The sequence below is a fragment of the Aptenodytes forsteri genome, unplaced genomic scaffold (assembly GCF_000699145.1).
Source record: "Aptenodytes forsteri isolate BGI_AS27 unplaced genomic scaffold, ASM69914v1 Scaffold54, whole genome shotgun sequence".
In the NCBI taxonomy this organism is placed as follows: Eukaryota; Metazoa; Chordata; class Aves; order Sphenisciformes; family Spheniscidae; genus Aptenodytes; species Aptenodytes forsteri.
The window spans coordinates 18441912-18463321 of NW_008796044.1; the positions used below are offsets into that span (position 1 = coordinate 18441912).

The 21410-nt window shown below is 52.7% G+C and overlaps 1 protein-coding gene across 2 annotated transcripts in view; it reads right to left on the bottom strand.

Moving 5' to 3' along the window:
* FGF1 (fibroblast growth factor 1) overlaps nucleotides 1-21410 on the bottom strand; it is a 32936-nt gene that overhangs the window by 7745 nt on the left and 3781 nt on the right. For both annotated transcript variants that reach the window (XM_009285953.1, XM_009285954.2), the window contains exon 2: nucleotides 403-596. In XM_009285953.1, coding sequence (XP_009284228.1) covers nucleotides 403-571 — 169 coding nt within the window. In that variant the 5' untranslated portion in view covers nucleotides 572-596. The remainder of the gene's footprint in view (nucleotides 1-402; nucleotides 597-21410) is intronic.

A 21410-nucleotide genomic window follows, 5' to 3' on the forward strand; every position in this document is an offset into this window, starting at 1 on the left:
TGCAGCCCAGGATACGCTTGGCCTTCTGGGCTGCGAGCGCACATTGCTGGCTCATGTCCAGCTTTTCATCCACCAGTGCCCCCAAGTCCTTCTTGTCAGGGCTGCTCCCAATCCCTTCATCCCCCAGCCTGTATTGATACCGGGGGTTGCCCCGACCCATTTCAGATTTAATACTTCTGCAGATGTGAAATAGCATACGCACCGTGCCTCCCCGGGCTCTGCGTACAGGCTACAGGTGTGTTTGGTGCGTGTGCTGACTCCCAGAAGGCATGTTGCCACCAGGAGGAAAGAGAGCCTGGTACAGAGCCCGTCTTCTCCAGCTCCCCCCTTCCTGGCTGATAAAGGCTGATAAAGCCATAGGAGCAAGGAGGAGTGCTAAGAAGCCCTGTCGGGTTTGCTTACTGTGCTGGTCGCTTCGGTCCCTGGTCCCATCCACTTTGCCGTCTGGGAGGATCCGTAGGAAGTGGCCCCCGTTGCTGCAGTACAGGAGTTTGGGTTTCTTGTAGTTCCCCAGGGGAAGGTTGAACTTTTCGGTCAGGGCGGTGAAGGTAGTGATTTCCCCTTCGGCCATGTCTCAGCCTCTCCCGGCGGCCGGGCTGCAAGAGATGCGGTGGCGTATGGCAGGGGCGGCGGCACCGAGTGCTTGGCTCACGCTGCTGCTGCCAGGCTTTTAAAGGGAGGGGAGGGAGCCCGGTGGTCGCTGGCCGGTACCCGGGCTGGCTGCGGGGCAGTTGATTCACACCGCAGATGATGGCCCCGGCAGTGACACAGCCCGAAAGGTGATGCTCCTCCAGCGTGGGAGGGGGGGGCGGCTGTCTCCTCACTGGGTGTAGTCGGGTGGTAGGGACTCTGTCCTTTTAATTTTATCATAGTAAATTCTGTTTTCTTTCTGCTTTCTATTGACGTGCGTACTAAAATTATACGCTCAAAAAAAAGTTTGAAAAACACCCAGCGTCTGATTGAAACCCACAGGAGGCAGGAAGGGAGCCCAGGTTAATAACTCTCTCCGCTATTATAACTTTCAAACACGATTATGACTAGGTATTGCAACACGTACTGCACGCCAGATAGCAAATATTACTTCATACCTTGGCACTCTGCATCTCACCTGGCCAAGGCACACACATGCTAAAGATCAGAACAAACGTTAGATATTGTGGGAGATGAGCAGGGGCGCAGGAGGCTGTCATTGCCTGGGCGGTAAGCAGGACATTTACCCATACGCTGATTGATAGCATATGGAAAAAAGGAACTCTGAGTCTAGATTATACCATGTTTGTGCACCCTTGCATCTCAATAAAAGTGGTTAAAAGGGAAAGGCAAAGCTCTGGCTGATGCAGAGGGTGTGCCTGGGCATGGGGCACTACCAGCTGCTCAGGAGCAACAGGCACCATCTTGTGAGAGTGCTCCTTCCCGCGGGGCTCCTGTGCTCTCCTGGGGGACCGGGGAAATGCACGGAGATCGTATTGAAACCTCATTTTGCAATACACTGTGTGGTCACGATCCATATTTAAGCAGACGCCGTGCCAAAACCTGAAGGCATCGTCAGACCGATAAGAGAAAGATGCTGTGAATGTCGGGGGGTGAGAACCGCCATTGCGCGTGGCCGTGGGGTCAGGAGGTGCCGTGGCCGGGTGTGGGTGGGGACCAGAGCCCCATGCGTAACCCAGGTATATTCAAATTTACCTGAATGTTTCTGGTCTAGAAACTGCATTTAAAAACTCCCATGAATATGCTGTTTTTCATATACGAAGTTCTGTAGTGCTTACAGAGAAGTGGATTTATGAACAGAAAAAGACAGGGCACAGTATAAATCTAGATACAGGAAATGACTTTAAATGTAATGTATTCCCATAGCTATATTATGGGAAGTATTATATAGTCACTGTTTATATATATTTATAGATTGTAAAAATGTCTATTTAGTACTGAGTTGTGCTACTGGTACATTAGGATGGAGCCAGTATCATACTGCGTGGGTTTGCCGTGGTACTTAAAGAGTGACCTGGGAGATATTAAGGACTGCAACTCTTTGCGATACAAACACACACACACACGTATATATACATACGATCTCTAAAGATTTGGCTGTAAAATCTTAAGTGTGTAAATTTGCAAATGCAGATGCAAGGAGGGGAAACTATTCGTTCAAGTGGATCCCAAAAGCCTGCAGAAGATAAAAATATATGAAAGTTGGATTGCTAAAAGCTGAAACCTTGGAAATAAAGACTTCATTGCTATGCTGAAAACACAGCCAGCCATTGCAACCAGCTTTGGTTAGTATATAGACTTCATCCCTTACTCTCAGACGCGTCCCCTTGGGGTCTCTATCAGAACAGAGAGATTTCCTAGGAGAGGAAAACACAACCGTAAAGGAAAAAATATTCCCTGTCATCCCAGGCCTCAGTTCCTTCTGGTAGCTGTTGGTTCACAACAGCTTCTCTTTCCTCCTGACTATCAGCCCGTGTTTTGCTGCAGATGGAGGTGTTAAATCACTAATACAACAGCTGAACATGGGGCCAAAATGCAGGGACGTACTATTTTAAACTTTTCCCCTCTCTCCAGAACCATTTTGATCTTGTTTGCTAAGTCACGTTTTCTGGACCAACGCCTGCCAAGTGTTACTTTATCAGCCCAGCGCTTCCTCAGCTATATGCTGTTTTGCACTGGAGGCTGTTTTGGTTCTTATCTAGGTTTGAAAACCGTCCCCAGGCCAGTTTCCACCCGTACTGTGCCATCTCCCCACAGCTTGCTTTTGCTCTGGAGCTATTTGCAAAGCCCAAAGTATCAACCTTTTCCCCAGGAGTCCGACCAAGTTTTACGACCGCCTCTGCTGATACCCTTGCTTCCGAACCGCACAAAAGCCGTGTCCGTCTCAGCGCTGGTGCGTTCAGACTTCGTGTGTTTGGAAGTGGCGAAGCTTCACAGATCCCCTGTTTGGCACAAACCGGGTTTTTGGGAAGTGCTTTCTGCAGGTGATAACACGGGCTAGCCCTGGTATCCTGTGATGAGGTGGTGAAGCAATCCACGAGAGCTCGGGAGAAGCTTTATGGTCCTGGTGGCTTTCCAAGGCAGCTTGTGGACTAAGTATAGCTTTGAAACCCTTTTTTAACACAGTTGTCAGGCAGCTGAAATTGGGTATTTCTCAGAGTGTCTGGTCCCAAAATTTATTTTTCTGTCAAGAGATCATACTTTTCTTGTAGTAGTTCAGTTTTTAATGCCAACTGTCTGCCAAGCTTTCTCTGAAAGAAAGCCTTCAAGTCGTTCAACGTGGTACATAAGGCTTTAGTGCTTTACTGAGCATTAATCAAGATCAGTGGTATTGTGTAATTTACTGGAACTAAAGCTTTTCTTGAGCCTTTATCTGAGGGTAAAGGCACTTGGAAGTCTCCTGGCTTGATGATGGATAGAAGTGAGAAACAAATATCCCAAAGCCTAGAGCTCAGATGACGATCTCAGCAAATTTAGGCTGCAGCCAGCGTGAGCGAGGAGCAGGCTGGGATGCTCCCCTTGGTCACCTGAAGGTCTGCACATTCAAGGGCATCTACGGATAGCTTTAAGAGAGCAGCTCGACTGGAAATGGTTTCTTCATTTTCATGTTTCCTTTAAGGTTTTTTGCTATTTTTAGAATGCGTTCAGTGCTTGCCAGCTGCCTTTGACTTTACAAGAGAAGCTGAATGAACACTATTTTCCACTCCCATTGTCTCTCCTTGCTAAAGACTATTGCTGTTCTCATACTTTCATGACCGTGGAGTTGGTACTCTACACACACCACCGCTCACGGCCCTACTATTATACTTTTGGCAGGAACATGTTAGGTTTTTATGGGAATTAAAAAGCAAGAGTGAGAGAGAGAACCTGAACCAAAGACAACATAAAGGGCCTTATTTTTTTGGGTAGAAGCCCAACAAAATGATTAAATAGCTCAAAGCGGAACAGAAAACTCTCTCCAAGATGCTAAGCTGAGAGACACCACACTCCAGCAGTTATTTGGTGCCCCATGGAGAAAGGAAAATATTCCAAGAGGAGATGATTGCTGTAAGAGGGGGACGGCTGCTGCCGAGCAGTTGACACTGCCGGTCGCCCTAGGACAGTACGTTGGAGCCCGCGTTGGAGAGTGTTTGTCCAAGACTGGCTGTGTTCATGGCTCTCCTCTTTCCTCCCACCCCTGCCTAATGCGCTCGTCCACTTCGCTCCCGTAGCTTTCCCGTGCTGTGCTGCCTAAGAGAAAACCACCACTGAGAATGAATGGCATCATCACCGGGAGCTGGACCCAGGGCATCTGCTCAGGGGTGGCCCCAGCTCCGTCTGCAGGCACAGGGAGCAGAGGGTCCCACCGGCAGCCTGGTGGCACTTGGCTCTTCTTCCTGGGCTGTGGAAGGAGATCTCAGAACCCCAAAAGATCAGAAATAGCTTTCTGAAGAAAAAAAGGACTTAAAAAGAGAGTTAAACCCAAATGTTAATTTTAACCAGGTCCTACTGAACTTTGGTGGCTGGAGCACTGCAGCGTGCGTGCTCCTTCCAGCAGCAAGGAGAGATGAGCCCAGCCGCGGGACCGGAATAGCTGTGAAATTCTGAGAAGTTTGGGTTTGGTTCCAAACTTTATCACCGACTGCCACTGCTGCAGCAGCCAAACCAGCGGCTTTGATGTGAAGTCCCAAACTCTACAAGCATCTGAGTCTGAACATCGAGGGCTGGTTACGTTGCCAATAACAGGCGAACTCTGTGTGAGCTCCAAAATAACAGTGCACGCTGGGGGCCATGGAAAAGGAGTGAGGTTCTTTTCCCTTCCCGTTTTAAAATCAATGCAGACTTCATTAGATAGTACCGTTCTCCCCTTTGCTTGCATTACAAAGGCGGTGTTGATGAGAGTTTGGCAACTTGAGAGATTGCTAATGGCCCAAAAGTTTTTTGCATGTCTGGATTGCCAGGTCACGCTCAGACTGGGCTGTTTGTGGCTTCAAGGGTATTTTTGTGGCTCTCTTGTGGCTCCTGTGACACAAATTTAGCGGCCAGCTAAGACTAAACTCCCATCAGTACCGGGAGCACCCCAGGTTTTCGGTAGCAGTCTCAGCAGAGGAGCCAAGCAGAGAGGAGCCATGCTGGGTCCCATGGGGCTCCCGGCAGAGCTGGGTGCGCTCCGGGCACGTCCCTCTGCCCGGGGGACTGTCCCTGAGGTGGTCCCTGCTCCTCAGGGGAACTAACCCCATACCTCTTCTGGCCACCCCTCTGTACACACACAGTAGCTGGAGACCACGAGGATGGGAAGTTGTTGCTTCTCAGCTGGGAGGTGAACATCTTCCACTACCATCCACGAACCTCCATCCACCAGTCAAACTCGTTAGTAGCTTAATGAGCCATCTCGTCAGAGACTGCAAAGGTTACCCAGAGCAAGAGCGGTGAGGAACTGTGGGGAGATGGCGTCCCTTATCCTGGTGCTAAAATGTCTCTGCCTGTTTTTCTTTCCTGCCCATCTCTCCAACACTTCCTTTCCACTCCTTTTTCTTTAGACTCCTCCTGACTTGCTTGAACAGATCCGTTTTCCTGAGATCAGTTGCAGCAATTTTGCACGTTCGTGAAAGCACATTGCACGAGAGGCTGGTGGACCCCAGTGCGGTGTCTGCAGCTGAGCACGCTGGATCGTCAGCACAGCCTCGTCACAACCTCTGATGCCCAAATGGTGCCTCTGTCCCACAGGTTGTCCCTGAAGCTGTGAGGTGACCAGCTAAGGTGAGCCTATTTTTTTTCCTTAAGTATAAAATACCTGGCTACTACGCGGAGGAAACCAGAAATATCTCACCTACCATGGGTTAAAACAAGATTGGAGGTTGACTCAAATACATTAAAATTGTCCTTGGCTTTGGATACAATCCTTTATATAGGATTGGAAAGAAATGTTGTGGATAGCATCTGTTAAGCACCCCTTCAGAACAAGTGTGGATGCGTTGATGAAAAGTGCAGTTAATCATAATTGTCATCTAGCTGATCAGATAAAGATCATCCAGAAACTGAGCAGGCGGGGAGCCAGCTAAACCCAGGAGCCTTTCAAGGTTTTGTCAGACTTCAGTTAATGAGATCAGTGTCTCCTGAATCGGGCTCTGGTGAGTTCAGTGGAAACACTGCAGTTGGTTTCACTTTGGAAAGTGTTATTTCTCCATGAAAGCAGATATCATATTTATTCCAGGGTGTGTGACTCAGCTGTGATCAGACAGCATTGCCTCCTGAGGGGCTCATTTCCCATTCCCACTTTTGACTGCAGCCACCTGGATAGATCAGTCACTTCCTAGGCAGTTCAGACACTACGTATGGGAATGGAAAGCACTTAAACCAGGTAAAATATTTTTAAGGAATTCAGGCTCTGGCTTTCCTCCACCCATTGCCTGTCCCGAGGGATTCCTGAAGTGCCCTGGGCTTAGTGCCGGGCTGACAGGTACGGCTTTGGGGCAAGCCAAGAACTGCCTAAGCCTGCAGAGTATACATCTTTTGGATGAACAGGGATTTTATTCATCATAAGTTTTAGAGATCCATTGCGTGGGATGGATTTCCTCACCCAGGAAAGGATTAGAGATCAGCAAGAGGTTTCCTCGTGCACTGGTTGCTCCAGGAGCTGCAGCACAGTGGGTCTGGGGTTATCATCAGCACAGCCAGCCTGTAAGAGCTGGCTTCCCTTCGAAGGGCTGGCACTGCAAGGCACGGCTCGAATTCCTTGGACTATGGATCCTCTTAGAAGGACTTAATAAATGATTAGGCAAAGCATATGATAAATACGTAACAGATCATTTTCTGCGTATCAGCGGAATGCATTGGCTTGTTTCTAGTCAGTGTCTGTGGCAAGGTGATTTTCTCTCTAGCAATGTGATTAAGTGCTTAATGAAATATTTATCAGTCAGGTTTTACCCTTTGTAAGTGGAATATGTGGTATAAAGTGTGACCAAAACTGTAGAAATTAATTTAACTAATGCCTGCTGTCATCATCTCCTGCTCTCCACCAGAAAACAGTCATTCCAGTTAGGTCACGCTGAATTTGTGTAAGGTAAAACAGACAGGAGTGTAAATGTGAAACTTTTAGCAATTTACTGAGTGGGTATCACTAATGGCAAGAGTGAGCGAGTTCTTTGCAGAAAAAAGGCTGATGATAACCACCAGGAGCATCATGGTAGAGACAGATTAAGAGAAGGTTGCATCCTGCCCAGGAAGAAGGGATGGGGGCTCTCACTCACGACCTGCAGCAGGGCTTAACCCGTCCCTTTGCTCACCATCCCTCAAAGGCAGCATTTAAAAATAAATGACTGTACTAGAGAAGGGCATCTGGCTCCAGGTAAAGGAAGAAAATCCTATACCACTAGGGATGCCCTAGGGGAAACCCTATACCAGTGCCAGCTCTTGGGAAACGTGTGTTCAGGGGGCTGGTCCCCATGGTCGCCTTCCTGGAGGTGCTGTGAGCATCAGGCAGCTCCCCCAGCACCGCTCACACCTCGGCAGACCCTGACAGATGCTGTTGGCAGTGTCCCAGCGCCGGCGAGGAGCACTGCCCAGCCCGAGGCTGCCTCCAAACCGTGCCAGAGAGACATGAGGTCAGTCAGGCTGGATTTGGCCATTTTACACCATCCCAGCCCTGTTTTAGCTCCTGTCTGATCTTTCTGCACAGCAGAGAGGGCCGTGGGGATGTGTGCCCGTCTCGGGGGCAGAACCGCATGGGTGAGGACCTCCCTGTGCAGAGCCCGGCTGAGCGATGGCCTGCCAACAGCTGGACGTTTTGCTTCAAAGCCACGTGTGACTCCTGCGTGGCTTTGAGGCTGGGACATCCCAGCTTCTTCTTCAAGCTGGGACATCCAGTGCAACATCTCAGCAAACTGGTGGCATCCGTGGGGAGACGGGGAAAACAAAGTGATGATCCACTTTCTAATTACCTTCCAGCCTCTCCCACCTCCCCACCCATGCCCTTTTGCAATCTGGTGATTGACTTAATTACAGTTCCAGCTCCAGGAGTCTATCCAGCCCGAGAGCAGGAGCTTTGCCAGGAGGGTCTTGCCCCATGTGTCCTGTCTGGGTTCAGACCAAGACCACGGACACGTACACAAGCAACGCTGGCTGCAGAAGCAAATCCCATTGCCTCATGTGGGGGATTTAAGCGCTAACTCCCAGAGCAAGCCAGATGCGTGGGACCTGCTGTATGGAAAGAACACACTGGATGGAGAATCGCAAAAGCTCAGTCTCTCCAGCGAAGGATGGGGTGGAAGATGTGTTGCACCCAGAGCGTCCAAGGGGACACCTTTGGGCATTGCAGTGAGAGATAATGCAATCGCCCGATTATTGGGAGGAGCCCGGGGGTGGCTGCTGCTCCCCTGCCTGGTCCCTGGCTCCCTCCCTCCCTCCCCAGGCAGAGACCTCGTCTTTATTTTAAGACACCATTCATGGCGTTCGTTGGTGAGGCCAGTCAGTCCAGCACAGGCGGATGCTTTCATTGCAGCACACTCAGCACTGGAGCTGCAGCTCTTCCCTGGGGACCAGGGTCTGAGCAAGGACCATGGCTCCAGGGTTGGGCTGCCAGGGCCAGAGCCACGGCCGTGACCGCTGTGCCGGTGCTGGCGGGGGGCTGACAGCCAGGAGCAGCCCGGGGCCCAGCTGCACCCAGTGTTCGCCCCCTCATCCCAGGGGATTCACTGTGGGCACCTCTAGCTCTGCTGCCCCAGTAGCACTGTAACAGGCATCCTAATTACAAAAGGGCTTCCCCTTCCCTCCAGGAGACGGCACGCACTGCCTGCCTTTTACAAGTGCCCTTTCCCTCTTGCAGGCTTACGCTGCGACCAACGTAAAGCATCGTCCCTTCTCCTGTGCTTCACTGCAGCGCTGCTTCCCGGCACCTCGCTCGTGCGGACTGAGATGTGCCGGCACATGGGACTGTCTGGGAGCAGCCACTAACATGTGTCACGAGTTACGCAGTCCTCATGGTCTCGTCTCTGGAGCCTGAGGAGGATGGCTCTGGGCTGCCGAGGCTGCTGAGGACCCAGGGATGACACGCTGGGTGCAGGTACCTTGTTTTGGGCATTTGCCGCCGGGCAGCGGGTGGTTAAGTGCAGGGCTGTGCGCACCTCTCCTCCCTGGGTCTGCCTGTTTTTTGCTTCCCAGAGGAAAAGCGTCTGGAGGGAGTGGAAACCACAAGGGATGCTGTAAAAACTAATCGGTTGTTGTTGGTTGAAATGTTTTGTGATGATACAGGAAACCCTTCTGGGCAGGGGAGGCACTCGGTGTGCCCCGGTGCGGCAATGGAGGGATAAAGTGGCATCTCCCCCCTCAGCTCCTGCTCAGCAGCCCCCGGGGAAGGTCCCTGCAGCGGGCTCCCCATCCACACCGTGCTCAGGACCCGCTGCCCAGTTCCTGGCAGGCAGGGAGGTTAGGCAGGGAGGTTCAGCTGGGTGACACTTCACCCGGCTTGCAAATGTCACCGTCCCGTCCCCCCCCGCCACCCGCCCCCGGTGTCCGTGCAGGACACTGGGCAAAACGCCAGACCACAAAGCGGGAGCGCCCGGGCTGTCTGGGCTCCCGCTGCAGGTGTGGCTGCCCCGCGGCAGCCGGCTCCCGCCCCGTGCGCCCACGGACGGACAGATGGACAGACAGACGGCAGTGCCGGCCGCCGCCACTCCTGGCCATGGGCAGGCTTCTCACAGCTTTGTTTTGCTGCTCTGGTTATGGGTGCTTTTTCTCCAGCTCTCCTCCCTTCTCTCTGTCTCTTGGAGCATTTCGATATGGGAGATGCAAATGCCTGGCTGCTTGCAGCGGGGAGCCTGTTCGCAGGCCAGCTCTGCCCGGTAAAACCAGCGGCTGACACCAAATGACAGATTCTAGCCCCAAAATTTCACTCTATGCAATGCTGTTACGCCAAGGGGCTGATCTGATTCTCCTGTTGTACCAAGTCCCCGCTGAGCCCTGGTCCCATCCCAAGCAAAAACTCCTGCTGATGGCCCTGTTTCAGTACGTGCCTGGTCACTGCTCCTCTCACTCACCCTCTATCAGCCACGAGCCCTTGCCAATCTCTCGGTGCTCAGATGGGTCTGAAATCTCGGTGTGCTGTTGCTAATAAGGCATGAGGCTTGAATTAGGAGTGAAAAGCAGGAATTTTCACGTGGTGTCAGATGCAACACTTCCTGCAGCTGGCCCTCTGAAGGGTGGCCAAGCTCAATCAAGGGCTGGCTCAGGCTTCAAAACTGGGATTTGAGTTTGGGTTCAGACTTTATACCATGTCCTTCCCCAAAGAAGCAGAGGATGCTGGAATTGAGGGTTTCATCTCCAGGCCAAGTGAAACCCCACATCCATCCTTGTGGTTAACCATCAGTAGACATATCATCACTCAGAAATCAAACTTCCTCCAGCACAGTCTCAGTCTCGGTTGTTCCGAGGAAAATCACTTGGTTTCTGGGTTCACCATAAGCTCAGCAGTGGTTTACTACACTGAAAATGTGCAGAGAGTTAGTTATGTTCATTCTGAAGTATTTGTATAAGGACTATATAGCTTGTCTTGTTAAGTTCTAAGACAAACTGGCTGGAAGAATTCTGTTCTTAGTTCTGCTGCTCGATACCTTATTTTAAATTTAGCATCTTCTAGCTATGGATGCTAATGCCTGTTTTTTCTCTCTGAGCTGCCTGAGTAAACAGCTTGGGCTGTGTTTTCCTGTGCACACTGTTGCTCAATAACTTAACAGTGTGACAAAAGCTTGAGATAATAATTGCTATTACTAGGAAAATCCTCCAATAAATAATTATTTTTCTTATCTGCATGACTTTTCTCCAAGGCTGGAGAAAATGCCTTCCAGTGCAGTGCGTAAGACCATGCAAGGAGAGCTTCAAATGAAAGATCGGAGCAAGGCAAGCTCAAAGCTGAATCTTGTTAAGTGCAGATGAGCAGGTCAGCAAAAAACCCCAGAATAATTAGCCCTGGATAACTAGCCACTAGAGTAAACTAGCGAGAGAAGCTGTGCATCTCCACTTCTTGCTGTCTGTAGAGCCAGACAAGTCGCTTCTTTGACGCGTGGTCTTTAGGCAAAAATTGGGGAGTTCTCAGTTCCAGGCAGTGGGTGGCTCTGGAGGCCCATGGACACTGCGCTGTCCATTTGTCATCCTCATTTCCAGCCTAGAAAGGAGCATGAATCACATGCTGGGACGGGTCAGACCTTGGTAGAAGACACAGCCCTAATTCTGGTCCTCCCTGTCCCAGACAGGGGTATACTGAGGCACCTGCATCCGTAAAGAGGTGGGCACCAATTTGGTCCTTGCTGTGACTCTGTGAAGAAGGCAGCGCGACCACAGGCTGCGTGTCAGCAGGCAGGAGCAGGCAGCCGCTTCTGCACCGCTCCAAGGAAAACAGTGCCCTGCCTCGGACGCTGCCACGGGTTTCCGTAACAGTACCCTCAGAGGCAAGGGGATATTTTTTTGAAGGCTCTTCTACCCTTTCTCATCTCCGTAAACAACAAACCACCATAAAAAGCATGTCGCAGGAGAGAAGTCTGCAATTTTAACTACCTGATGAAACTCAGCTGCTGTAGCAGAGCGCTTTGCAGAGTGCTGTCCGCGGAGGTGACACCCACGCTGTTTATTTCCAGCTCCCGCGTGGGCAGTCTAGAGACACGGGGATGTTTGTCATGCCCGGTGTTTCCACAGCTGGTTTAGGGGAAAGCCATGGGGTCAGGCTGACCCACAGGGATGCAGCCGAGGGTGCTAGCAATGACGGGAGGCAGAAAGATGCCTGGATCATCTAAGTGGAAAAAATCCCCAAACTAAACCAAAAAACTTTGGGACACAAAAGGCAGCCTCATAGCTCCCGTGGGATGTGAGCGCTGCCAGCCCTGCTGCACCACGACAGTGCCCGGGCATGGGGGCTGCTCGCGGCCACGGAATAACCAGAGTGCTGGGAGCAGGCTGCAGTGATGTGGGTCTTGCAGGGACTTTGAATGCCGATATTAATGTTTTATATGTTTACGGAGCGTCTCCATCCCAGTGCAATTCATAAGATGCTTGTCCTAGCTCAGCCAAATTTTTAAAAATTACATAAATGCACCCCAGTATACATAGCTTTCCCCTTTGAAACCTGGCTGGTCTTAGGGCACAAACATCCCCTATTTGCAGGGCTACGTGGGCAGGAAAGGGCTGATCCAAACTGTGCTCGCACACAATAACAACCCCCAAAACACCTGATGCTGCCAGCTGCCCGTCCCGGTCAGCAGGAGCCGGTCAGCGAGCCCCGAGGCAAAGCTCCAGCTCGGTGCCCCGAAGGCAGCCACTCTCAGAAGCCCTGGGCATGCAGCAGCCAGCCTGGAGAGGGGCGATGGATGCAGCTGGGCTCAGGCGATGGGACCGAACCGCCATGTGCCAGCTCCACGGCTGGGGAACAGCAGCTGCCGTCACTGCCTGCCCGGCCAGGGATGCCGCGGCCGGGACCCCAATGGGTTTTTATCTTTTTCTTACTCAGGAGCCACGCATTCAGCCCCCGTGCCGGCGTGCAGGGTCCCCAGGGAGTAAATGAGCATCCCCTGACTGCCTGCACCATTCGCTGCAGTTTGTGTGGCACCCACGCATGTGCACCCGCACCAGGTTAGGTGTGAGCTACAAACCCCCCATTGATAGTTTAGGAGTTAGTAAACTTTTCCCATCAGCCAGAAGCTTTTTAGAACACCCTGCTGCAAAGGGAATATTAAGGAAGGGGAAGGGAGGATGTTTTACTTGATGTTAAATACTTGTATTTTATGTCCAAGATTTGACCTGCAGTTGAAACTCAAATATAAAGGGACATGGAAATTCCGGTGGAAAATGTACCCAATGGAGTAGTATTCTTCTGTGTAACATAAACATGCCCTGTAAGGATGTGCAGCTGTTAGAGAATTAACGAGTGACCTCTCTGGAGAAAAAAATAATCAGAGTGGGTGAAAGGCAGGGCAGCTTTGGGGAGCTGCCAGGCCACAGCTATGGGAACAGCCCTGCGCAAGGTCTGGGGGTGGGTTTGGAAACGTGCGGAGGGGACAGGGTGGTCCATCTCCTGCCTGGATGGTGCAGGGATGCAGAAGATCGCTTGTGCCCACAGCCGCGTGTGTGCGACTGTCCCAGGCAGCGTGTGGCAGGGGAGACATGCAGAAAGCAGCCAGGTCGTCTGGCACTGAGCTCAGGGGGCTTTATGGTGTGCAAAGTGTCTCTGGTATAAGCGAACAGCTTGGATCTGGAGTTCATCTTCTGCTGCACAGATTGGATTTGTCACGGTAAAGATCTCCCCCTCCTGTCCGCCCGGGCAGCGCGGGATGAGAGCAAACAGTGAAATAACTCGCTCCTGGCTTCTGCTCTTGTCCTGTGACCCAAACACAGATCAGACAGGCTCAGCGTACAATTCGGGGGCCATCCTAAGCAAGTGAGGGTGACGGTGCCCTGAAGGTCAGCTTGCAGGCTGGGCAAGCTGCCTGCTTGCAAACCCTGGGCTGGGGATGCTGGGTGGGAGCCTGTAAGGGCGACTGCGCACCTTGCACGGGCCACTGCCGGGGCTGGCTCCACCTCGGGGTGGTCGGTGCCTCTCGTAGGACCCAGGGAAGGGCCCTGACGGGGTACAGGAGAGCTGTTTCGCGGTGCCGGGAGGAGAGCAGCTCTCCCTGCGGCCCTGTCCATGCAGAGGGACGTGTGGGGGGAGGAGGAGGAGGAGGTGTGAGCTCAGCGAGGAAGGGCACAGGCGGTGCTGGGCACCAGGAGGTTGCCCTTGCGCAGCATTGGGGATGCCCAAGGACATCTCTGGAGGAGAAGCCATCCAGCCACTGTCTCTGGCTTGCAAAGGGCAGCGGTGAGAGCTGCTCTGGGAGGTGCTGATGGTGAGGTCAAGCTTTCTGCGGAAATAAGGTCGCTGCATGGGGGAGTGCTGGCAGGGCTCATCTGGAGGTGGGACAGTCGGATTTACTAACTCCAGAGATGTGGGAAGAAAAGATCTGAGGTCAAGGCTGACGCCCAGATTTCAACTCTTGAAGTACAAATCTAAATTAAGAGCCAGAAGCAAGGACAGACTTTATGAGCACAAGAAAGTCATGATTCATTTATGAACTCTGTGTCTAGACTGTTGTGGGCAAAGTGCAAATCTTTGGGAGGCTGACTCGGAGAGGACAATACCACTCCAGAAATGAGTCTGAAGGGGACAAAAGGGTTTTGGATGTCACCCTGTGAGTCAGTGGTGCGGAGCCAGGGCTGGGGCTGGCTGGGGCTGGCACCCTGGGCACAGCAGCCAGCCCGGCTCCTGCACCCTGCAAAACGCTTTGTGTGGAAAGCCCTTTTCTGCCTCTTTTCTAATCTTTGTCCTCAGGGTTAGCTGTCTGGCTTGGATGCCTCGGGCTTGGAAATGCTGCCTACAAGATGTCCGCTTGGTCCATCCCCGGGCAGCCCGCTCGCTCCGCATGCTCTCCCTGGGCAAGGGAGCAGGTTTGGGATGCAGGGGCAGCATAAACCCCAGTAAGGGGGTACACACCCTAGTAAGGGGGTACACAGGCAGCAGGCACCCTGGCAAGAGGCTCTGCAGCTGCAGGGGGGCTTTGCGAGGTAGCAGGTCGGAGCAGCTTTGTATGATTTTTCCAGCCTAATGTTACGCAGCAGAGGTGCGTAGCCGGGAGGGTTTGCTGCTCTCATGCCAAACCCACGGGCTGTGAGGGTGAGCGGTGGCAGGGAGCTGTGCCGTGCCCTGTGGCCGGGCAGAGCGTGGCAGTTCATACACCTGGGCTTAAAGGAGGAAGATGGTAATTGCTCAGTGATTGTAATTATTGCCCTATGCTTTAAAGCCCGGCACTGGGCGGTGGGGCGGTGCCCCGCGGCCGCAGGGAGCTCCAGGCTCTCTCACTCGGTGTGATGGATTCCCTTCTATGCTCCTCAGGTTTCCAGCTTTCAGGAATAGCTGCCTTTTTCACATCAGTAAGCGACCCTGCGTGCAGTGTTATTTCGGTCACTAGATCACTTTAATCGCTGTTTTTCCCCTCTGCTCTCCTCTCATTTTTCTCTTCCTTTCTGTGCTGGCACCACTCTGGAGGATGCGGTTTTCCAGGGTGATTTCATTCCTCCTAAAGTGCCTCTGCCTCATCCTGGGAAGGGTCAGACCCGGGAGTTTGGGAAAGCACAAACAGAAGGGGAAAGGGGGCTCTTCTGAATTCACTTTTGAGTTAGTTAAGACGGAGAAGAGTGGGTTTTGTTACCTTATTAAAACAAAAGTTAGGCTTTAAGCTGGACCATGGATGCGTGTTAAGATGCTGTGCTGGGATTAATAGAATAATATTTAGCACTGGCTGTGTATTAGCTATTCTTGAAAAGAATTCATAAATTTTAACCATGGCACTCTTTGAAGGTCTGCGTTAGCCTTTATCTGCCACGTTTAGCAGCTGGGAAAATGAAGCATTTTTGTTATGCTGTTTTCCTTAGTGTGTGAGCAAGCTTTTAGAAAGAAAAGAAGGGCTTGTGGCAGCCAGAGTTTTGTTACCTTCAGACGCCGGGTACTCTGCACCCTGCAGACCTGCCTCTACCTCCTCCCCTGGCTGAAGTCCACTGCTGCCTCTGACCCAGGCATGAAGCGTGAGTCCCCGTCCCTCGGGAGGGCAGTGCTGCCGTGTTAAACACGCTACGCTTACAGCATTTAGAGTACATAAAATCTGCAAGTCACTGATTGCTTCTGCAACTGCTCTGCAAGGCCCCAGCGTCTGCTTTTGTTCTCCAGCAGCGTTAAAACAACAGACACTGATGTTGGAAACAAGGCAAAAAATAGTAACTGCCATTACTGAGAAATACTGAGTCAGGCATCTTTCTTCTTTAACAAATGGAGAGAGAGGGAGGATTACTGCATTCACGAAGGCCACACAACACGCCGGGGCAGAGCTACCATGACAAAGCAATAATCCCTCTCTCCCTCACTGAACTGGTTTTCAACAAATTCTTCTGCAAAGAGGTTTCTATTGTGAGCCGTTTGAAAGACAAACCCAGCCAGGCCTCCAGCCCATATGACAATCACTTACAGTTCTGCAGTGGCAGACAGGATTTCTAAAAATGGCCCCATCAGGAGTCATTGTCCGCCGTGTTCAGGAGGGTGATGCATCGGTACCAGGGTCAGCGGTGCCAGAGCAGCCTGCGAGGGTCAGGGCAGGCTTCACTGGGCACCTCCCTGGAATATACATTCTCGTTTAGGGAATGTTTACTAGAAGGGTTTGTAAGATACAATGCAACTGCTAACGTGTCTCAAGGCCCTGGTTGTGGTCGGTCTCAGTTGCGTGGGCAAATATGCCCCGGCATATATCGCTCTTCAGCATGTTTCTGGTGGCAGCCAGTTCATCTGAAAAAGTTCAGGTCTGGGGCTGTCTGGCAGAAAAGCCTTGAACCTCCACCCTGCAGCTCTGCCCGTGCTCGGGGCCATGCCCGCGGGCCCCTCACGTTGGCTTTCTGCTGGCACCCTGCTTGTGAAACGTGGAGAATGCTCCCCTTGGGTCTACTCCAATTGCAAATTCCTGGTGGCAGTGACTCTCCCCGTGGGCTGAGCCTTCGCCTGCGCTGGGGCAGGCTGTGGTTAGAGGGATCCCGGTGATGGGCAGGCTTTGCCTTCTGGGAATTTATCTGTAGCTGGTGATAGGTTTGGTTTGACCTGTTGTTGATGCTCATCTTTCTCCACCATTCCTTGCAACCTCTTATTTCTGAACCCTGATTAGAAAGGGGTACATCCATCTCATCTAAACTCCTGTGATTTTGGGCGTTATGAAATTAAGGATGATTAAAATGGGGTTGTTTAAAGCAATGGGAGAATGTACTTGGCATTCCTGCATCTGGCATTCTTGCGGTTCTGGAGAGGAAGGTCCTGCTCCTGCAGTTGAGAAGCTAGATGAAGGCAGACCCAGCTGTATTTTCAGAGGTCACTGTGCAATTACCCCAAGCTGGTATTTAAACAAATACAGGGCGAGGCTAACACCCCCACTCTGATGGGAGTTGCCCCGGGACTTCCAGGGCTGCCAGTGGTCAGGGCATCGCCAGCCACCTTCCCTGCGCCTTCCTGCAGCTCTTCCCCGCTCCCACGGCCACTCGTGGTGGATTGCACACTGAAACGGTGCCAGGCTCCAAGAGGCAGCAGCTCTCGTTTGATAATCTTATTTCCTGCTAAGCAGACGCCAAAAGCTGATAGGAGTTTCTGTAACATGCGTGTGCTCCCATGCATTTATTTCCTCAGCCCCATCACCCTCCAGCCAGCAGCCCCGCAGCAGCGTGCAGGGATGTGGCTGCAAGCAGCCGTGCCCTGCACCGCTTCTCGGTGCTGTGCTCCCACTGACGGAGCCGCTTGTGCTCCGCTGCTCCCAGGGGGGTGAGACAACTGTCCCTTCCCCAGACATGAGTCTGGGGCTCTGCCATCGCTGGCACCCCGAGCGCAGCAGAGGTTTGCACTGGCTGTGGGTGGCTTTTGCTGCTGCTGCAGCAGAAGGTGACACCAGGCATTTGGGAACTGGCAAGTCCAGGTAGTCTGTGAGGGTCAGAGGCTCAAGAAATTTGGGCTTAGAAAAGGCTATCTGAATTGTACCGGTGTGCACAAATCCACTGTTCTGTTAAGGGGGAAAAAAAAAAAAAAGCATGGTTTATCTGGCTTTTTTAAAGGGGTAATTGCAGTTCATTTTGAAGCTGTGGGTGGTGGAGAAGGTCCTCTTCACCCCTCCTCCTCCACCTAAATCATCGTCAGATGTTTGCTAGGAGAGCTGGGGGTCATGGGCAGGGGCTCTTGCCGTCCTGCTGGCACCTGCATCTCCAGTGCACACAGGGTCAGCTGGCCCCGAGAGGGTCTCGCGTACGTAACCGAGCACGCTGCCAGATTGTAACCGGAGCCCGGCAATGGTCTTGGTTGGAGCCTGTGGGACATGGGACATGGGACACGGGACGTTACAGCTGCCCCCAGGACGCATGTACCACCAGTCACCCTCCTCAGGCACGCACCAGTCTTCAAAGCCTTTGCCAAGTGCCTGAAAATGGACGGACTCGCCCAGCACCACACGAACTGCCTGAACCGAACAGCCAGGTCTCGGTGGGACAGCCAGGCTCCCAGCCTGCACCGCTGTCGGCTGTGCTGGGTCTGGCCAGACAGGGAGCAAATACCACTCCTCGCCCCAGAGAGCTCCGCAGCTGCTTCCCACGGCAAACAGACACGAGAAAACTATCTGGACTGTATGGAGGAAAATCACCCAGCACCCTCCAACCCTGCAAGTTTGGCAAATTGAGGCAAATATTTGCAAAGACTCGAGGGGAAGAGCCAGGACTGACCAGTGCTGGACAAAGTGAGTAAGAAATAACCCCCCGTCCCCGTGGGTGCACAGAGCCGAGGGGAGGGTGGTGCAGCGCAGGTGAGGGGGCTTACTGCACAGGATGCTGAGGGTGTGCGCGGCCGCCCCGGCACCCTCGCGAGTGGCACCCACAGCAAACCTTGTCTTGAGGGTGGCCGTGGGTGCCCCGAGAGTGGACGCAGCCCTGCAAAACCAGAGCCTCCCGCGGCCAGCCTGGGATCCACAGGCAGCACAAGATCGGGACTGACTCAATCACCAGCTAGCAATTATTACACCATTAAAAGAAAAATCAGTGATTGCTTCCTCATTGAAAAGTTACAACTTTCTCTGATTAATACCCTAAAGCTAGGCTTATTTCCTGTTGAAATGTGTGTGCTTGTGGTTCAGGATTGCACTGTATCTTAAAAATCCTTCTTCAAGCCTCCTCCCCCAGACTGTGGCTCACGCAAATACGGGCTGGCTGAGAGATGGATGGAAGCATTTGTGGTTTGGTTGCTTTCCTGCACTAATTAAGGGCCACATCCAGCACCTAGGAGCTGGTGAAAACTGCACCTAGCTGAAAGGAGGCTGATTTCTGCAGGGAAGGGGCAGTGACACTTCCAAAATGATCCGGGGAACTTTCCCTGTGACAGGTAGACACAGCCCCAGTGGGGAGGAAAAGCTGGGAGTGCAGAGGAATGGAAAGGTCCTTTCTAAGTTCTGTTATTTTTTAAGTTTCTGACTTGGAGTCAAAGGAGAAAACAAATTTAAGAAGGTGCTTGAAATTCTGGTTTTGGTCTCTTCTATGAGTGCATCATTGGAAGCACATTGAAATAAGAGGAGAGAGACTGAAATAAAACCGCCGCGGCTATTATCTTCATGGGCCTTGTGACTTAGCCCTAACTCCTCATTACAACTATGCTCTGAGCTGCTAACTGCTCTCTAAGCCAAACCAAAGATGCCAAATATAAAGACAAATTGCTGCAAGCTCTAATTGCCCCGGCTGGGTGGGAGCAGGTGCTGTGCACGGCCGAGCCCCCGCACGCCCCCGCTGCTCCCCGGGGCCACACGTCCCTGCCGCTCCCCTTCCACCTTCCTCAGTGTCTTGGCTTGTTCGTGCCAAGGGGAAAACCCTTGGTAAAGGGGTTTTATCAGGTAAAAACCCTGATAAAGCGGACACAGGGGGAGACAGAGCTAACAGCTCCCTGTCACCGCTGTGCCCGAGGACAGGGGTCCTGGGCGCTGCAGGGCTTCGGCTGGAGGAGCAGCGAGCAGGAGCCGAGCCATGCAGCTGATGGGGAATAAAGTTGAAGGAGCCATAGCCAGCTGCATGATGAGCTGCCTCAGTTGGGAGGAAGATCAAGGTCTCAGGAGTGGGAGGAAGGCCAAAGTCATTTGGGGAGCTTGGGAGGGAAAGTCTATCCGCTGGGCTGGGGTGGAGCTGGGAAGGAAAGTTTATCCAAAGGACTTGCAAAGCTCTGGGTCTGGCTGGAGACCTCGGTGGACCCGAACTCTCTCCAGCCCTAATCCAAAGTGCGTGTTCCTGCGCATCCTGAGTGCTCGGAGCGGCCGCTCCAGCGGCTGGAGGAAGTGGGGCCAACCCGGTGTTGCAGGGAGAACAATTGGACATTGTGCTGCCTTATCGCCACCGAGCCCAGTCCTGCCCTTAGGAACCGATTAAACTTTAGACCCCTGTTTGTGCAGATCTTCCCGTACGTCTCATGCACTCTCCAAGGCGATCGCCGCAGGGGTTGAGAGGTGCCTGAGCTCCCCGTTACCACTGTTAGCAGCCCATCTCCCAGCCAGTGCGTCAGGTCCAGGAGCCAGCGGGGACAGGGGTGATGCTGGGGAGGTCACATGCAGCTTTCACTGGAGCAGGGAGCAAACCCAGGAGTGGAGGGGTGGCAAGGTGATGCTCCCACCAGGACGGCTGCAGCAGCCGTCCAGAGGGCTACTGACAGGGCTGGTGGGGTGCGCTGGGTGGTACTGGTACCTCTGAGCGATGGGCAGGGCTGTGGGCGGCAGCTCATGCATGAGACCCAGAGGCACCTTTGGACGTGCCACCCACATGGCAGCAGCACCCAGGCCTGCATGGGTTGTACCCGGTGCTCGGCCTCCGAAGCCGAAGCCCCTGGGCAAAGGAAGGGGCGCGTGCCCAAAGCGGGGTGCTGAGCCGGCTCGGGGTGCGTCCCCGAGCAAATGGCACAGGCACGGAGCAGGGTGTCGCTGGGTGTCTGGCCAGGAAAAGCAGGCAAGTCGTACAAAAGCAATTTGTCCCACCTTGCTTCCATCTTGTCTTGTTCAATCACTGCTCTTACTCATTTTCTTCTTACCTCCCTCACCAGCATTCCCCAGCCTGGGTCCTGACCCCTCCCTGCTGGCTTGGATGGCCCCAGCTGCCCAAATGCTGCTGCGACACGGGGACACCGGAACAGCCCAGGGAGCCACAGCTCCAGAGCAGGAGGAGGCGGCGATGCTCAGCACTTACCCCTTTGGGCAGGGAAAGGTCAGAGGGAGCAGAGCTTGGCTACGCACAATTACTTCTAGTAAGATCCGGACTTACAAAATCTTATGCAAGTCAAAAAATATTTTTCAGTAGGACTTGGGTGTCTGGCTAGAGTAGGCCCAAGGACCCTTTTTTTAAGGAAACATGCTTTTTTTTTCTTCAAAAATGAACCATTTTATAGTGCTGTGTCACTTCAACAAAATTCCTATTTTTTTTTTTTTTAATGGTCCAAATATTGTGTTTTGCAATTTACAATGTTTTTTATATTCCGAGTCAAATTCTGATGTGTGCTTCTGCCCACAGCTTTAGGTTAATTTGCGGTAATTTTGAGATTGCAATTTGAAATAACACTCCTGCTTGTTGCAGCCTTCCTCTCCCGGAGGCAGCGGTCTGCAGCCACTTGCGGGGTTTGGGGTGTTTGGCCAGGTCAGGTGCGGAGCAGCACCCCTGAAATCCTAAATCTGTCCCTGGAGAGGGGACCCTCTTCCTCTCCCCGCCACCCCAGCCCGCCTCTGCGCTCCCGAACCCCCTCTCCGGCCCCTCGCTCCGGTCCCCGCGGGCGTACGAGCGTCCTGTGGGGAAGCGGGGGGCTCGCAGAGCACGCGTGGGCAGCCCGGTGGGCTCAG